The sequence below is a fragment of the Trachypithecus francoisi genome, unplaced genomic scaffold, assembly GCF_009764315.1.
Source record: "Trachypithecus francoisi isolate TF-2019V2 unplaced genomic scaffold, Tfra_2.0 Lachesis_group4, whole genome shotgun sequence".
NCBI classification, from domain to species: domain Eukaryota; kingdom Metazoa; phylum Chordata; class Mammalia; order Primates; family Cercopithecidae; genus Trachypithecus; species Trachypithecus francoisi.
The window spans coordinates 74,596,129-74,612,718 of NW_022681469.1; the positions used below are offsets into that span (position 1 = coordinate 74,596,129).

Sequence of the window (16,590 nt, forward strand, 5' to 3'; positions counted from 1 at the left end):
CAGCATTACGAGGAACAGACCCTATGGATGAGCTTACACAGACATTGATTACTGCAAAGAGGAGTCAAGAAAGTGTTTTCGGCGTATGAACTAGTAACAGTCTGTTTTACCCTACTTTTGTGCTACAGAAAGAACAAAGGGAAAAACAATCTTCCATCATTTGGGCCATATTTTCAACAATAATATAATATAATAGACTTTTCCAGAAGGCTGTTTCAATAATATTTTATTTTTCCTTCACCCCTCATTACAACCACTTTTGTTTGACATTTTCATCAGTCACCAATAACCCTTAGAGGAGCGATAAGGTTATAACAAACTTCCCTTTAATCATTAAGAAGGACTTTTGATTCTTTTCAATTTATGTCCATTGTGGCAATAAAAATACCAATTTCTTAGCTAAATATGACATAGGAAGATGACATATGATCAAAAAAATCCAAATGGAAACGCTTCATCTGCTGCATAAAGACAATTGTATATTCTGCACTTGTGTAAAGACTGATTCACTTCATTGCATCAGAACAATCTCAATACGCCCAATCGTGCACAAGTTTAAGGAACCTATGACTGTCCCATCTAATTTTTACTGATTTCTATTGATTTGGATTGGGAGAAAAGGAAAAGCAAAGGGACAGAACTAGTGCAAGAAGCTTGAGTCCTTAAATTCTTCCTCACGAGAAATAAAAACTATGGAATAAAACCACAACAATTCTGTTTGTCCATCACAAAATGCCTATGGCACTGCTAAGTTGGTCATATCTGATGCCAGCCAACACCATGACCACTTATCAGTGCTAACTATTTATATATCTGTTTTCTTTACAGGGTTTAATGGGACCTAGAGGCCCTCCTGGTGCAGCTGGAGCCCCGGTAAGTACTGAAAGTTTATAATGCCTCTTATGCAAAAAGACAGAGTATTAAGAAATAAAGGCTTAGAGTATGACATTCTTTTCTTCTTTTAGGGCCCTCAAGGTTTCCAAGGACCTGCTGGTGAGCCTGGTGAACCTGGTCAAACTGTGAGTACATTTTTCCACCTTTGTGATCAGTTTCTTTCCTGGGAGTTTATGAATATAACCTTAACGAAACGATGGGTCTCCCATTTTCTTAGGGTCCTGCAGGCGCTCGTGGTCCAGCTGGCCCTCCTGGCAAGGCTGGTGAAGATGTAAGTATTTACTCTTAAGCACTTTCAAAATGCTATTTAAATACTCTTGCCTCAAAAAGATTTTCTAGATTCAAATTAAGTATTCTGCCAAAAGCTGAATATGCCTGAAAGAACTCTTAATATATGGGAAATGATATTTTAATGAAACATTAACTAACCTGCTTATGTTAAGGGAAATATTAAATATGTATCTGGATCCATATTTTTATGTGATAACTTTCTCCCCTTTTGTAAAAACCAAGATTTCCCCCATTTTGCCTGATAGTTTACCAAGAAGAAGTTGACTGTACAATGTTTTCATGTTTAGGGTCACCCTGGAAAACCCGGACGACCTGGTGAGAGAGGAGTTGTTGGACCACAGGTGAGACTTTTTACATTGGTAGATAGCACAAACATCATAGGCCTATAAGATAGTTGCTAAAACTAGCATCAATCTAAATGACAACATAGGAGTCACCCAAACTTATGACACGAATCAGAGGCATCTAACAAAGAAAAGAGCCTAGTTAAAAAAAAATGCATATACATTTTATTCATGCAAATAATGGAATACTAACAACAGCAAGCATACTATAAGCAACTAAATTGTGTTTTCTACAAACACCATATTCTTAGTTACATTAGAGTAAGTTAATTTGTCATTCCATGCTTAAAGGTATACTAGACTTTGATTCAAAGCTTGAACTTTGATGAGAATAAATACTTTGGAGGGAAGAAGTAACTGTGTTTTTATTTATGGTAAAACATTATTCACCATCTTCTCCATTTCTTTCTAAGGGTGCTCGTGGTTTCCCTGGAACTCCTGGACTTCCTGGCTTCAAAGGCATTAGGGTAAGCACATTCTTTACTCAGATGAGAGAAAATGCCTATTAATTTTTGGAAAAAACTCAAGTATGTTTAAAATCTTGGGAGACATATATTTACTTTCAAATTCCTGGAGTTTGCCAAAGGGAAGAAAGAGTTAACGAGTCAGATTTCTTGAAAGTAAGGTGGGGTGCAATTTTTTCAGTCTGTTCATAGTGACCAAAAAACAGGCTCACTACAGAGAAAATTATATGGAACACATATTATTTATTATTTACAACCATCTGAAAATCATAAAATTATTAAGGATGGAAAAGAGGTGAGAGAGCACCTAGTCCTCCATCCTTCTCTCTCAATGGCAGGAAAGTTAAGTGACCTATCTAGGGCAATAGACTAAGTTTGCTGGGACCTAGAACACTGGACTTCTTTCTACTGCAGCAGACAAGATTCACCCAGGAGAGATTAACGGCAAAGATATACAATTGTTATTTGACCAAACACTATCATGGAACAGTATTCTATAATAAGGCTTGCCTTTCAGGGACACAATGGTCTAGATGGATTGAAGGGACAGCCCGGTGCTCCTGGTGTGAAGGTAAATATTAAATTAGAAGCACTGTTTTTAAGCACTTGATTGAAATTCCCCATGACCTCCAAAAAAGTATATTATACTGAAGATTACCCATATTCTAAAGAGTTTTTTTTCTTTTCTGTACTTCAAATCCCTCAATGATGGGGACTATGAGAGTCTGTGACAAAAGGTCAATTATTAATATTTATTTAATTCAATGTCTATTAAACAATTGAGACAAAAATAATATTAATAGTTTCTTCTTCCATTTTCTTTCCTCCCTCTGTAATTTCAGTGTCTCTCTGCAGCCAAAATAAAAGTAAATAAACATGTTATTAGAGATTAGAACACTCTATTATTTTAAACTGTAAATTCTCCTTTGCCACACACTAATTAGATAGGTACATTCATGTCACTATACACTTTTCAACCTCCTTCCTGTGATTTATCTGTGCACACTCAAAAAATTTTTAATTAGGTAATTAAAGTCTCAGAAGTGTGTTATCTCTTGGCTAGGCTCTCCTCTGACAGCGTTTTCAACTATAAAATGTTCTCTTTCCTATTAAGGAGATAATGTGATATTAAAGTGAATACCAACGTAATTACAAATTAATGAGTAACGAATACTAGCGGGACCAGAAATGAACATGAATATGGAGAATCTGTTCTAACTTTCCAGCTGCCACACAAATGGATAAGGTCAAACTCATTCTCCCAAGAGCCCGATATAACAGCTCAGACTACTAATCACTGTATCATAAAATGTTAGAGCTGCAAGGAGCTTTGGAGACCCCCTCATTTTGCAGAGGTGGGAAACTGAGGCTTAGTGAGAGCCATTGACCTGCCCGAAGTCACACATCTAGAGGTTAGAAAGTCATAGGCTAGAAATGATCCCCCCCTGCCATTTCAATGCTTATTCCCAAATAATAGACTTCACCTAGAATCCTGGAAATGAAGGGTCCTTATGAGGTCTCTTAAACCATATTTCCCCTATATCTAAATCAGATTATTTTTAAGAAAACTTCTTTTACATGTGCCATAGTATTAAATCCCACTACTACTACTAGTACCCTGGTTTTTACTCAGGATAAGAATACAGATTGGAAATAAACATGATAGCTCTAAAAAATATTATGAAGCTTCAATTTTTCATGCACATTTTATGAAAGTGGTAACACTGAGTGTTCAAAACAACTTTAAAGAGGATAAATATGGTTACACTGAAAGTAAATTTATCCTTCGCCGTCTCTTTTTATGACATTGTTTCTAATATATAATTGATATCCAGAATCTAAGGGAGAAATTGGGGAGGAGGTACACCCAAATAACCACATTTCCTTAGAACCTGGACATGTGGTACTATCTGAATAAAAACTCATGTTAGCACATTTTAAAATCTGTGTGTCTGGCATAATTGAAAAACAATCTATACGTGTAAGAAATGTTGCGAAATATATGAATGGTTCAAAGTGAAAAAATAGGGTAAAATTGCACTATCAGGAAAAATAATTGTTATATTTAATGAACAAAGACTTAATTCTTCTTCTCCATGTAGGGTGAACCTGGTGCCCCTGGTGAAAATGGAACTCCAGGTCAAACAGTAAGTATTGACTACTTCATTGTAAATTTAAATGTGTACACTCTTTGTGAGATGGAACTTCTTTAATGTTCTTGCTAATCACTGTATTCTTCAGCATTGTATTCTTTGATATTTTTCTAATAGCCTTCTGATACTTAAAAGAAATCCATTACTGTTTAGTTGGAATTAGAAGGCAACTTATTTATTTTTAGTGTTATTCTTGTACAGGTTGGAAATTGAACAAAGCAAATGATGCCTGTGACTTTTTTAAAATTAGCATTCTGGATTTTATTGAAAATATTTCTGCTTCTAGGGAGCCCGTGGGCTTCCTGGTGAGAGAGGACGTGTTGGTGCCCCTGGCCCTGCTGTAAGTGCTTCCATTTCTGTTCAGTTTCATCCTTTTAAAAAATCTTCTAATGACTGTCATTTAAGTTTCCACCTGATCTTCCTCTTTATTTTCTTCCTAGGGTGCCCGTGGCAGTGATGGAAGTGTGGGTCCCGTGGGTCCTGCTGTAAGTTTTGACACTGGGGAATTTGAAAGGAGTTGAGAATGTGGGGTGGGAGCTGTCTTCTTCATTAATCTCTTATGAAATAGCATCATTTCAAACACTTTACCAAACCTTCTGTGAGGTCTTTTGAAGGCTCCATTTATACGTAGTGTAAGCCATTTATAAGTACCTGAACTTTTGATTGATGTATAAAGCAAAATCTCCCCACCCTGGATACCATGAATGTCTTGCCTTTGATGAGATCCTAATGACAACAGACTGGCTGTCAGTTTTTTTTCTTTACTAATATAAATAGTGTCATGCCACTGTAAGCAACTTCGATCTTCTGCCATTGTTATTGTTTTCTTAATTTACTTGGAGGAAATTTCTTACCACCGTCTGCTTTGATTTCAGGGTCCCATTGGGTCTGCTGGCCCTCCAGGCTTCCCAGGTGCCCCTGGTCCCAAGGTAAAAACACTGGTGATCATTGTCACTACTTTATAAACTTTTTACTGTGATGTGAAAGATTGGAACTGTGTTTGCAGATAGAGAGATAATTACAAAACAATTACCTTAATTATTGCTTCCCTTCAAAATGGACATAGAATGACCTGTTTTCTCACTCTACATTTGAAGTAGATCGTTTCTCTGCACTGTACACTGTACACTGTGCCCATCGATATAGATGGCAACATGGAAGTTGATTCTCCCAAGTTAGTTAGGACTGACTGAAAACCAGAGTCAATCACAGAGGGACAAAAGGAGAGGGAAGGTAGTAACAGTAGCCAAGATGGCAGAACCAGGCAAGGAAAATAGGAAACCAAACTCAAAATCTTGTTGTAATAAAACAGATAAGAAAAGTAATTGCAATTTTCATAAAACTTGGCATCTTAAAAACAGATATGAGCCGGGCACGGTGGCTCACGCCTGTAATCCCAGCACTTTGGGAGGCCGAGGCAGGCAGATCACGAGGTCAGGAGATCGAGACCACAGTGAAACCCCATCTCTACTAAAAATACAAAAAATTAGCCAGGCGCAGTGGTGGGCGCCTGTAGTCCCAGCTACTTGGGAGGCTGAGGCAGGAGAATGGCGTGAACCCGGGAGGCGGAGCTTGCAGTGAGCCGAGATGGCGCCACTGTACTCCAGTCTGGGCAACAGAGCTAGACTCCGTCTCAAAAAAAAAACAGATATGCTGTTTCATTATTTGCTGGTTAAATCCTTGGTTTAATTTCCTCTTTTAGGGTGAAATTGGAGCTGTTGGTAACGCTGGTCCTGCTGGTCCCGCCGGTCCCCGCGGTGAAGTGGGTCTTCCAGGCCTCTCCGGCCCCGTTGGACCTCCTGTAAGTAACCGTTGTCTTTAACCTTTATTGAGTAGAAGAAAACGAAGGTGGAGTAGGGAGAAGAAGAAGAATCAAGGTGGGGTCAAAGAAGAACAGAAATATTCCAATTAACTGATATCCTTCTCTTTTCCTTTTCCTCATAGGGTAATCCTGGAGCAAACGGCCTCACTGGTGCCAAGGGTGCTGCAGTGAGTATATCTGTGTAGCTAAAATGTGCTGCTATGATTTTAAAGGCATTTAATGTGTACTGCCTCTACAGCCCATCACCTCCCTAATGGACCACACTGCATTTTCCTTCATAGGGCCTTCCCGGTGTTGCTGGGGCTCCTGGCCTCCCTGGACCCCGCGGTATTCCTGGCCCTGTTGGTGCTGCTGGTGCTACTGGTGCCAGAGGACTTGTTGTAAGTGGTCATGACTGTGGTTCTCATCATCCTGAAATACCAACTCTGCCATCATTTCATTACTATCTAGACTTCCACTTGTAGTTTTATTATTCCTATTTTTCTCTTCCTTAGCGTTTTTAGTTTATATTTCTTATGTAAGTGCATGTATGTACACTCCCATCTGCTATTTGCACACAGACACCCCCCTCCTGTTATCTTCGATCATTACCTCAAGGTAAATGAGGCAAAGTCCTACAATATCAGTTTTGTCCCTTTGACCAATACCATTCCCCTGTAGGCAATTTAAATATGAACTGGGTACATTTCTTAGAGAACTTGAGCTTCTCTTTACCTTGACCCACAAATATTCTAAGAGATTTGTCTGCAAGAGAGTTTCAACATGTTTGTCATTTGACCACTGTTCTGTATTGAACTCTAGGGTGAGCCTGGTCCAGCTGGCTCCAAAGGAGAAGGCGGTAACAAGGGTGAGCCCGTAAGTAGCTCTATCATCACAATTTTATAAAGTTAATTGTTTTTTTTTAATTCCAGTTTCTCCAGCTGGACATAGTATAAAAAATATTTTTTTACTCCCTCTTCTTTTGTTCTTTTCATTAAACAGGGCTCTGCTGGGCCCCAAGGTCCTCCTGGTCCCAGTGGTGAAGAAGGAAAGAGAGGCCCTAATGGGGAAGCTGGATCTGCTGGCCCTCCAGGACCTCCTGGGCTGAGAGTAGGTTTCAAATGCTCCCAACATCCAAACACACCAGAGGCAGATTATGACACCCCTTCATTGGGAATTGGTCAAAATTACTGACTGTGTTTTCTTAGGCAAAAAAAAAGCATCTGCTTTCCATCTGCCTTATTAAATCAGTGACTCTCAATTTAATATGTTATAAAGTGGCCTGGAAACAATGTTGACCTACTTTTGCAGGATGCTCATCTAAGAATTCCTCTAGGGGTTGGGTGAAGTGTTTTGGCTTGGTTTGTGTCTGTATCTCCCCTGTAAGGAGATCATGCTATTTTAACAAACTCTACCTTATCAAAGTCCAGAGATTTCTTTAATTCCCTCATGTACTTTCTTGCAGGGTGGTCCTGGTTCTCGTGGTCTTCCTGGAGCTGATGGCAGAGCTGGCGTCATGGTAAGCTGTCCATCACTTACTTCCTAGAAAGGAACTTGATGCTTCTCGTGGTGGGTGTGTCATCAGCTTTAGCATCCTCCTCCTCTATCTCTTTTTTTTTCTTTTTTCTTTTGAATAGGGCCCTGCTGGTAGTCGTGGTGCAAGTGGCCCTGCTGGAGTCCGAGGCCCCAATGGAGATGCTGGTCGCCCTGGGGAGCCTGGTCTCATGGGACCCAGAGTAAGTTTCAGACTGATTCTGAGCAAATCACACCTGGCATTACTTCCTTCTTTAAGGGGTTGGTTAATATTGAAGATAACAATAAAAACATCAAAAGTAAATTTGTTAGTAGTCTTACTGACAGTCGCATTTTTAACTTTATCAAAGCTCAGTAGATATTTTCATGTATTTAATTAGTTCATACATTTTCTCTTTATTACTTGATACAATGGCTATGAGGTGTTTGGAAGAACAGATCTATTTTAATATATCCAAATTAGGTTGGTTCTCCTATCAGCATGAATCTTTTATCTTAATTTGTGAGTTCTATATAAGGTGTTCATGAAATGTATTAGGACTATACATTATTCGTTTATTAGATTCATAAGTGAAGTCATTTTCCCAGCAATCACAAAGTGCTATAATGTATTCAGCATCACACTGGCCCTGAAGAAATAACCTCTAGGTCCATAGACACACTAATCCATAGCAATAGAGTAATTTTTCACCTTCATTATCTCTTATGGGTGAATATCAACTGTAATTGTATCATAAACAAGCAATAGGGACACCAAATATAGCAATAAGGAATCCACTTTGGAAATTGCTTGCTAAAAGTATTAGTTTTTCTATTATGAGGTAAATAACGTGATACATTTTGCCCATATAGCATGTTGCTTAACAGTTTCTTGAGATATCTATAAATGGGTGAGTTGCACTAAATTTCTGTCAAAGGAAAGCCACAAAAAAATAGATGAAAAATTTCAGAACTCTTCACACTTCCCAGCTAGTGGCTAATATTCCTAATGATTTACCCTAGGCGACAAACAAAAAGTGGAGGGAAAAAGTGCCTTTGTTAGACTTCAGTTAATCTGAGGCTTGAGTATGTAAGTTAAAGTGCCAATATAGAAGCATCCTCATTTATTTTATAGGGTCTTCCTGGTTCCCCTGGAAATATCGGCCCCGCTGGAAAAGAAGGTCCTGTCGTAAGTATAGCTCCTTTTCCATTATATTTTCAAGGACACTTATTGCACCCTTACAAGTCTATTTTGTGGCTTAATTTATACATGAACACATTGAAAATAAATATCAGACACATATATCATCTGGGAACGCAGAGTAATAGATTGTAATTATGGAGTCCAAATGAATGCAGGACTGAAAGCAGAGCAGGGCAGAGAAAAACATGGCAGGGAAAATTGAAACAGGTGACAAGGGGATGACAAGAGAAGGGAACGAGGTAAATTGCGTACATACGAGATTGAATTGGCTATGTGTGTACCGACATCCTCGTTAGAAAAGGAAAATGGATTCATAATTTATTGACGCTTTATACAAGAAGCTCTACGCATTCAGAAAACTATTCTGTTTCATCCATGGCAACATCATAAGCTTGAGGTTGTGAGAATATGTTGACGCTGAGTAAACTTGAAATAACTCTGCTTTCAGGGCCTCCCTGGCATCGATGGCAGGCCTGGCCCAATTGGCCCAGCTGGAGCAAGAGGAGAGCCTGGCAACATTGGATTCCCTGGACCCAAAGGCCCCACTGTAAGAATCATCACAACTTTCTTACCCTCAGCACTTTTTGTGGCCACATTTTACCAAACTCTAGTATTTCTCTCCTGCGAATCAGTCCAGTCTCAGGGAGTTTCCTTTCAACACAGGAAAACTGCAGGCCACTATCACATTAAAAGTTTACCTCCAGTGTATTCTTATATCCCTGCTGAAAATCCATCTCCTGAGCCTCATGCTTCCACAGACACAGGGACATCTTACTGTACATGGAGCTGCATGGTGACAGATCATCCTTAGATAACAGAACCGCAGACTAAAGATCTCAAAAGAACATGAAAACAAGCAGGAAATCAACATTCCAAAATCATCATGGTTAATTTGACATTAAATGTATAAGGCTGTTTTTTGTTTTGTTTTGTTTTTCATTTTTTCTATAGGGTGATCCTGGCAAAAACGGTGATAAAGGTCATGCTGGTCTTGCTGGTGCTCGGGTAGGTGCTAACTTGTGTACACATCTATTCACATAGCATTCATCTAAGAACTACACTTTTTTTTTTTTTTTTACATCATCTGATATCATTTTGTCACTTTCTTTTCAAGATGGCATCCCCAAGGGTCCTTTTACCATCATAAAATGCCTTTTTTAAAAACCAAATTTATAAAACAGTGAGCAAAAACAAATCAGAATATACATTAGGTCAAAAATACAGAAGCCCTTGGGGCTTTTGTTTTATTCATTTTGTAATTAAAAGGGTATGAATATGTAGTAGCATTCTCTGGCCTTTATAAATTGCCTTGTATCTGCATACTTTGCTTGATTCATATCAAAAGTTAGTAGGCAAACCCATAAACATATATACCTACTATGTACCCACACAAATTAAAAATTTTAAAAGTTAATAGGCAGTATTTGGGCTTTGGTAGGAACCCACAATGAGTTTAATTCATGCTGAAATGACAAACCTGTTTTAAGGAAGTAATACATGAGGCTTTGAGACATCTTAAACTACCTGGCTTAAAGGTAACCATCAGCCTTTCTGATAAACATTTTTAGGGTGCTCCAGGTCCCGATGGAAACAATGGTGCTCAGGGACCTCCCGGACCACAGGTGAGTATTTCTCCCACTCTTGTGCTCTTCTACACTAGAATGTGTATAGTCTCTCAAACTGACCATCTCCATTTTTCAATCCAAAAGTTATATAGCTAGACAACAGTGGTGACATACATTGCTATTTATGCTCTCTTTCCTGTCACTTTCAGGGTGTCCAAGGTGGAAAAGGCGAACAGGGTCCCGCTGGTCCTCCAGGTTTCCAGGTAAGTCAACTCAAACATACACAATACTGCCTTTGGTCAGCCTATTCAGCTGTAAATCACCATACCATACCTCTCTCCTCCACCACAATAAACATGATTTCAGGACCAAAGCAAAGAAAGGTGCATTTTTTTCAAACTAACTTCTGTGTAATGCTTTAATAACATACAATCATGCTCATATTGATATTTGGTAGCTACCACCCTGAAACTCAATTATTAGCAAATCTCCTGAACATAGCCATAGGATTGAGATTGTATTTCTTTTCATTTTTAGGGTCTGCCTGGCCCCTCAGGGCCGGCTGGTGAAGCTGGCAAACCAGGAGAAAGGGTGAGTAAAACAAGTAATAGTAAGTGGTAACTACTAAACTTGAGAATTTCCCCCTGTTTAATACCCCACTGCTATGCAATTATAATATGTAAAAGAAAATTTCATATTTCATATGTTAATGATAGTGTTTTACATATGTTGGTGCTGATGGAGAGAATGAGCCAAATTACTTTAGTTCTGATTACTTTGTTTTACAGATTTAATGAAACATCACCTTATGAAAGTAAAATCTATCAATGAATATTTTATTTAATAGCCTTACTTTTTGTATTGTTCTTGATAACATTAAGATACAGATTATTTCCTTCCCCATAGTGAAAAAGTAAATGCACAATTTTCAATCAAACTAGATCCTGAAAAATTGCTTTTATATTTTTCTTGGCATTCAGACATGACACTGCTACCCACAATCAGGGCATGAGTTCTGAGTCATTTTCTCTCTAATTGTGATGAATGTGCCTCAATTTAGTTACATTCTGTGGCCTGGTCTCCTTTATCAACAGTGGGGCACATTAAGGAGACAGCTGGTCAGTGATAAAAGAGATACACTTGGGTATACAATTAACTAGGTAATGTACAGAATATGATAATTTCTCTTAAGAAGACGGTCTGTCATATAGCTAAAAATAGGCAACGTCTAATATTATTCATGATTATTTATCTTTTTATTGAAGGAAACAGTTTGTTTTATCACTTTTTAAAAAAGCAATAAACCAAATAATGGTAAACAAATTTTTTGATACCAAGTTCTGGGATGGATACATTTTTGTCACCAATAAAATTCTCTCTTTCTGTATCTTTCCATACTAAAAGTTGTTCTTATTAGCCTGTGTACTTATGCACTCATGTAGATAGTGCCAGCTTTATTTCACTCTTTCAAAATTTTTCAAATATCTTAATCATAAGTGAATTTAGAGATCACACACAAATTTCATGCTTTATTCTCATGCTTTGTCTAGGGTCTCCATGGTGAGTTTGGTCTCCCTGGTCCTGCTGGTGCAAGAGTAAGTGTTACTTCATTACTTTCATAAACTCTAGCAATGTGTTCTAAAAAGTAGTAGTGCTTTCTCCTTAAAGCCACTGATGACCCTGCAACAAGTCTCTGATGCTCTTCTACAGTCAGATGTAATCTGTAGAGAGAATTAGATTTCTAAGTTGATAGTGGAACTTTTTGTTTCATTGCTCATATTTCCTATCCAATAATTACATAGTTATAAGAAACATAAATAAATCAATATATATATGTTATCATCAGTGATTTATATAGACAACTATGCTACATTTGTGACAGTGGCTCAACTTGAGCTAAGGAAAAATAATATCTTACTAAGATCTAAAGTTAATTTTGGCAATGTGTGTTGATGTTCAAAGCCTAAAGCCGAAATTATGAGTAGTCATATAAAGAAAAAAATACTTAGTTTCTCTGTGGGTATTAGCATCACTGAAACAATTCATCTGCCCTGAAAGGATTCCGTCATGTCACTAGTTAACACATGTGTAGAAAGCTCAAAGAACCAACTTATAACAAGGTCCTTTGAGACAGATACAATGTGGACCTCTGTGACACATATTTTGGGCTACAGAATGCTATGTTCTAGTGATATTTAGATGTAAATTGGGAGATATTTAGATAGACATAGATTATATATACAAATACATGTATCAAATATAATATATATGATTATAACTGTTACATCATTATTACACAAGGTTATATAAAAAGGGGGCACAGATAGGAGAATATCTGATCTTATCTACATCTGCCATTGCTATTCAACTAAAATGACACAATCTTTTCCTTTGAATAATACACATAACTGGCATCTGTTTTTACCTACGGATTTATCACAGAAAAGACTCCCCCAAAAAGGGGAATGAATTGCAAAAGTTGGATATTATACTCTAGAAGCAACAAATTCTGGAGTTGTAGTCATGGGACATTAGAGCTAAATGACACTTCAGAGAATATCTCATCAATCTCTTCATTTTACTAGTGGAGAAATTAGGAACAAAAGAAATTTTAATTTGCTAACAAATGCAGAACCAAGGCTCAGAAGCTACACAACTGTAAACTCTCATATGTAAAATAGTATCACTGAAAGGGATGAATGGTGCAACACTTCTTCTAATCGCTTTTTTCCAGGGGGAACGCGGTCCCCCAGGTGAGAGTGGTGCTGCCGGTCCTACTGGTCCTATTGGAAGCCGAGGTCCTTCTGGACCCCCAGGGCCTGATGGAAACAAGGTAAAATCTTATGTCTTATATATTGCTGGTTTGGCCCAGTCTGCCTAGAATAAGTAGACCCTTTAAATAGAAAGATAATTGCTTTTCAGATTTTTATTTATTTCCTGTTCTGTGATGACTTCCCTCTCAGTAAAAAGCAATCTGATTCCAGGGGACCTGAATTATTCTAAGCAAGCAAACAATAGGGAGAACTGTGGGGGAAATTCTGTGTTCCCCAAACATAAATGAATTAGTATGGTTTGTCACTCTTTTCTCATCACACTGTTTATACTTTTGTTTTAATCTAGAAATATTGTATACATTGGACATTATTTTCAGAGAAAAAAACTTTTTATCTTCTTAACATCTCATCCCACAGAATAAAATTTCAAAAAGTAGTCTGAATTTTAATAATAAGAGTTTATGATGATGAAAATTCATTGTGCAATACATTCACATCAAAAATTTGTCTGGAAATTTGTGTTCCAAAAATAGAATCTGTGGTTTCGATTTTAAAATAGATTTAATATACATTCCTGAAAAAGAGGTTACCTTAACCACAACAAAAAGAAGACAACTCATATTATTTTAATTCTTAACTCTAGGGAAAAAGCGTAAACATCAGTTGCAAAAAGCTATTTTAGTGTATGGAAGGATGTTCTTGGGAAAAAATTAAAACGTAAGAGGGAGAGAGGAAATAAAGACACTTTGGTTTTGTGAGGTAGTATTTTCAAAGGGATCTATTTATCTCAGAAGCTAGCCAACAGGTTTTAAGTATGTGGAATTGTAGGGTTTTCTATGAAAATGGAAGATACGGTCTCTACTCTTAAGGAGATTGAAACATAAACATCTCCTCAACTGGCAGGGTCTCTTTCCATGTTTTCTATCCGGGCTAAGAGACTTATCCTTGAAAAATGTCTGTGGGTAAACATTTTTTACTCTCTGCTTCCCATTGTCCTATTCTCTTCTTCTCTGTGCCTGCCATCCTTAAGAGTATTGAAGCAGGTTATAGAAGAATCGCAGCTGTGCACTCCCGCTACCCTCATCTCTTCAGTCACCGTATCATTAACAGCATCTCTCTCTGCTATATTCTCCCTCCTTTCAATAGTCCAGACCTTCTTTGTGTTTCAAAGCAGGCAAGAAGCCTGTCTAGATAACTGTTTAAATTGGAATTCTTCAAGAGTTTGTTTCTTCATTTTCTTCTTTCTCCACTAAAATTGATTTCACATGTGTTTGACTCAAGGGTGAACCTGGTGTGGTTGGTGCTGCAGGCACTGCTGGTCCATCTGGTCCTAGTGGACTCCCAGGAGAGAGGGGTGCTGCTGGCATACCTGGAGGCAAGGGAGAAAAGGTACCCTCCCAGTGTTGAACTCTATTACATATTGTTGATGAACTCTAGCGAAGAAGGCTGCACAAGGATGCCCAAGTTTTCACAATTCTTGGCAGGTGGTCTGGTAGCATTTTGATATCTATCTATATACAGTTCTCTCTGCCACCTAGCACCTACACATTTCTAAACTCACTAATCTGGCAAAATTCCTTGCTACCATGGAATTTCACACAAACAGATGGTGTTGAGTAATACATGAGGCTCATTTTAATGCCACTAACAATAATGCCTCATCCTGCCCTAATTAATGGGAAGAAGCTATATTGAACAGCTGTCAACCGTGCTGCTGCATTAGTTATGCCATAAGAGTGATCAGGTGCTGCAGCCCATTGTGATGTTGCCTTGCAATTCTGTCCACATGAATCTGTACCTTGCTTGATTATGCTTCAGGAGAGTGTACGGAAATTAGAAAAGATTTTTTAACAATAATCTGGAAATGGCCTTGAATTATCTTTCCTCATTATTTTTCTCGATTAACATTCTACAGAATGGTAAGGAATCGAGTCATTGCTAAAAATCTTAAATGACTGAAGGTATCATAGCCTCTTCTGCAAAAAAGAAAAAAAATTTATATTAATTTTGATTCAAAATTTTGGTCAGAAAACAAAAAGTTGCTCTTGCTTTATGCTTTCAGGGTGAACCTGGTCTCAGAGGTGAAATTGGTAACACTGGCAGAGATGGTGCTCGTGTGAGTAGAATTTTGTTTGTATGTTTGTTTGTACTTAGATTTTTTTTTTAACGTTTGACTTGAGAAGTTTTCCAAATTAGAACTACACACACTTTCTTTATCAAGTTTAATAAAATAATATTCCTTTCTCTCCTGAGTCTATGACTAATAATATCATTTTACATGTTTCAAAGGAAAAATTCAATGGGATTTAACCTCTTTAAAAATAATATCCTGAATTTTCTAACTTCCCTAGCGTCAATGATACCAAGTACAAACTATAGACCAAAAGCTTTAGGTTTAATAGAACATTAAACGATTGCTTCAAGGGCTACCAGAGATTTAAATAAATAAATAAAAATAACTCTCTTATGCTTTAGGAAGCCAGAACCTCTAACAAGGTTCTATAGTGATTCAAATCTACTCCCTAGAAATGTATCACCCAAAGAGCAGCCCCAAAGATTAGCTGTTAATGCCATGAAGATGCCGAAGATAGTCCCGTGACAGTCAATTACCTTATCTAGGGGGTCAGCCTCATGGGTCTTCCAGGCCACAGTTGGCCTGGATTCCTTTATTCACCTCTCCTTCGGAGCTGGAAACTGACTATAGCACATCTGTAATAGTCTTTCTTTTGAATCACATAGTTCTAACAGTTTCAAACAAGGCTGCTCATTTGCTGCTCTCCAGGGAATTTTATAATAGCAGAAAGTTCAGATCTCCCAAATTTCTAACCTGCTATTGACTTACACATTTCCATCACCTTTATTACTCGAGTACCCTCCTTCTGAGAGTGGCTTCTAATAGTCTTGATAATTAGAACCAAAATGCATCAGAGGCCTTCTTGATGTCCAACCAGAGTGCAGTAAAAGTGTTCAGTCACTGTATAAGCACAGTCAAAAAGAATGACAAGGTTCACTCTTGATGATACAGGGTGTTATTAATAAGACATGTTTCCTTTTTGGTACTAGGGTGCTCCTGGTGCTGTAGGTGCCCCTGGTCCTGCTGGAGCCACAGGTGACCGGGTAAGCATGCATTTTCACTGAGCCAACAGCAGTATCTAAAATTTCCTGCCTTCCCTAGTCCCAAAGAGCCCCAGCAATTCATTTTTATGGCTTGGTATAAAACCTACTTATTTAAAAACCTAGCTATTGTGATAGGGCAGCAGGAAACAAATGCTGTGTGTTTAAAATTACTTTTCCCTTCCTATAGATGTGCCAGCTATCTGATCTATACTCTAATCCCTAGCATTTGTTTTAAAGTCTTTCCATGTTGTGCATTAACAATATCCTAATGTACTGAGGCTTCTCAAAGCCTTCAATTATAAAAAAAAAAAAATCAATATAATACATAGTGTGCCCATTTCACATTGAACAGTCCACTTAAAATAGATCTTATTTACTGTATTGCAAAGATTGCCGCAAATAGATCAGCCCCATGTCCATCTAAAAATTAAAATGTCCTCCTCCTGGTATTGTGGGCACTGATTTATAGTG

At 37.8% G+C, this 16,590-nt stretch overlaps 1 protein-coding gene across 1 annotated transcript in view; it reads left to right on the forward strand.

The window, feature by feature from the left end:
* COL1A2 (collagen type I alpha 2 chain) overlaps positions 1-16,590 on the forward strand; it is a 37,007-nt gene that overhangs the window by 9,191 nt on the left and 11,226 nt on the right. The window contains exons 7-34 of the mRNA XM_033194659.1: positions 829-873; positions 966-1,019; positions 1,112-1,165; positions 1,473-1,526; positions 1,943-1,996; positions 2,511-2,564; positions 4,096-4,140; positions 4,433-4,486; positions 4,587-4,631; positions 5,022-5,075; positions 5,849-5,947; positions 6,091-6,135; positions 6,250-6,348; positions 6,770-6,823; positions 6,950-7,057; positions 7,413-7,466; positions 7,585-7,683; positions 8,595-8,648; positions 9,112-9,210; positions 9,615-9,668; positions 10,232-10,285; positions 10,438-10,491; positions 10,766-10,819; positions 11,779-11,823; positions 12,963-13,061; positions 14,284-14,391; positions 15,065-15,118; positions 16,066-16,119. Coding sequence (XP_033050550.1) covers positions 829-873; positions 966-1,019; positions 1,112-1,165; positions 1,473-1,526; positions 1,943-1,996; positions 2,511-2,564; positions 4,096-4,140; positions 4,433-4,486; positions 4,587-4,631; positions 5,022-5,075; positions 5,849-5,947; positions 6,091-6,135; positions 6,250-6,348; positions 6,770-6,823; positions 6,950-7,057; positions 7,413-7,466; positions 7,585-7,683; positions 8,595-8,648; positions 9,112-9,210; positions 9,615-9,668; positions 10,232-10,285; positions 10,438-10,491; positions 10,766-10,819; positions 11,779-11,823; positions 12,963-13,061; positions 14,284-14,391; positions 15,065-15,118; positions 16,066-16,119 — 1,800 coding nt within the window. The remainder of the gene's footprint in view (positions 1-828; positions 874-965; positions 1,020-1,111; positions 1,166-1,472; positions 1,527-1,942; positions 1,997-2,510; positions 2,565-4,095; positions 4,141-4,432; positions 4,487-4,586; positions 4,632-5,021; positions 5,076-5,848; positions 5,948-6,090; positions 6,136-6,249; positions 6,349-6,769; positions 6,824-6,949; positions 7,058-7,412; positions 7,467-7,584; positions 7,684-8,594; positions 8,649-9,111; positions 9,211-9,614; positions 9,669-10,231; positions 10,286-10,437; positions 10,492-10,765; positions 10,820-11,778; positions 11,824-12,962; positions 13,062-14,283; positions 14,392-15,064; positions 15,119-16,065; positions 16,120-16,590) is intronic.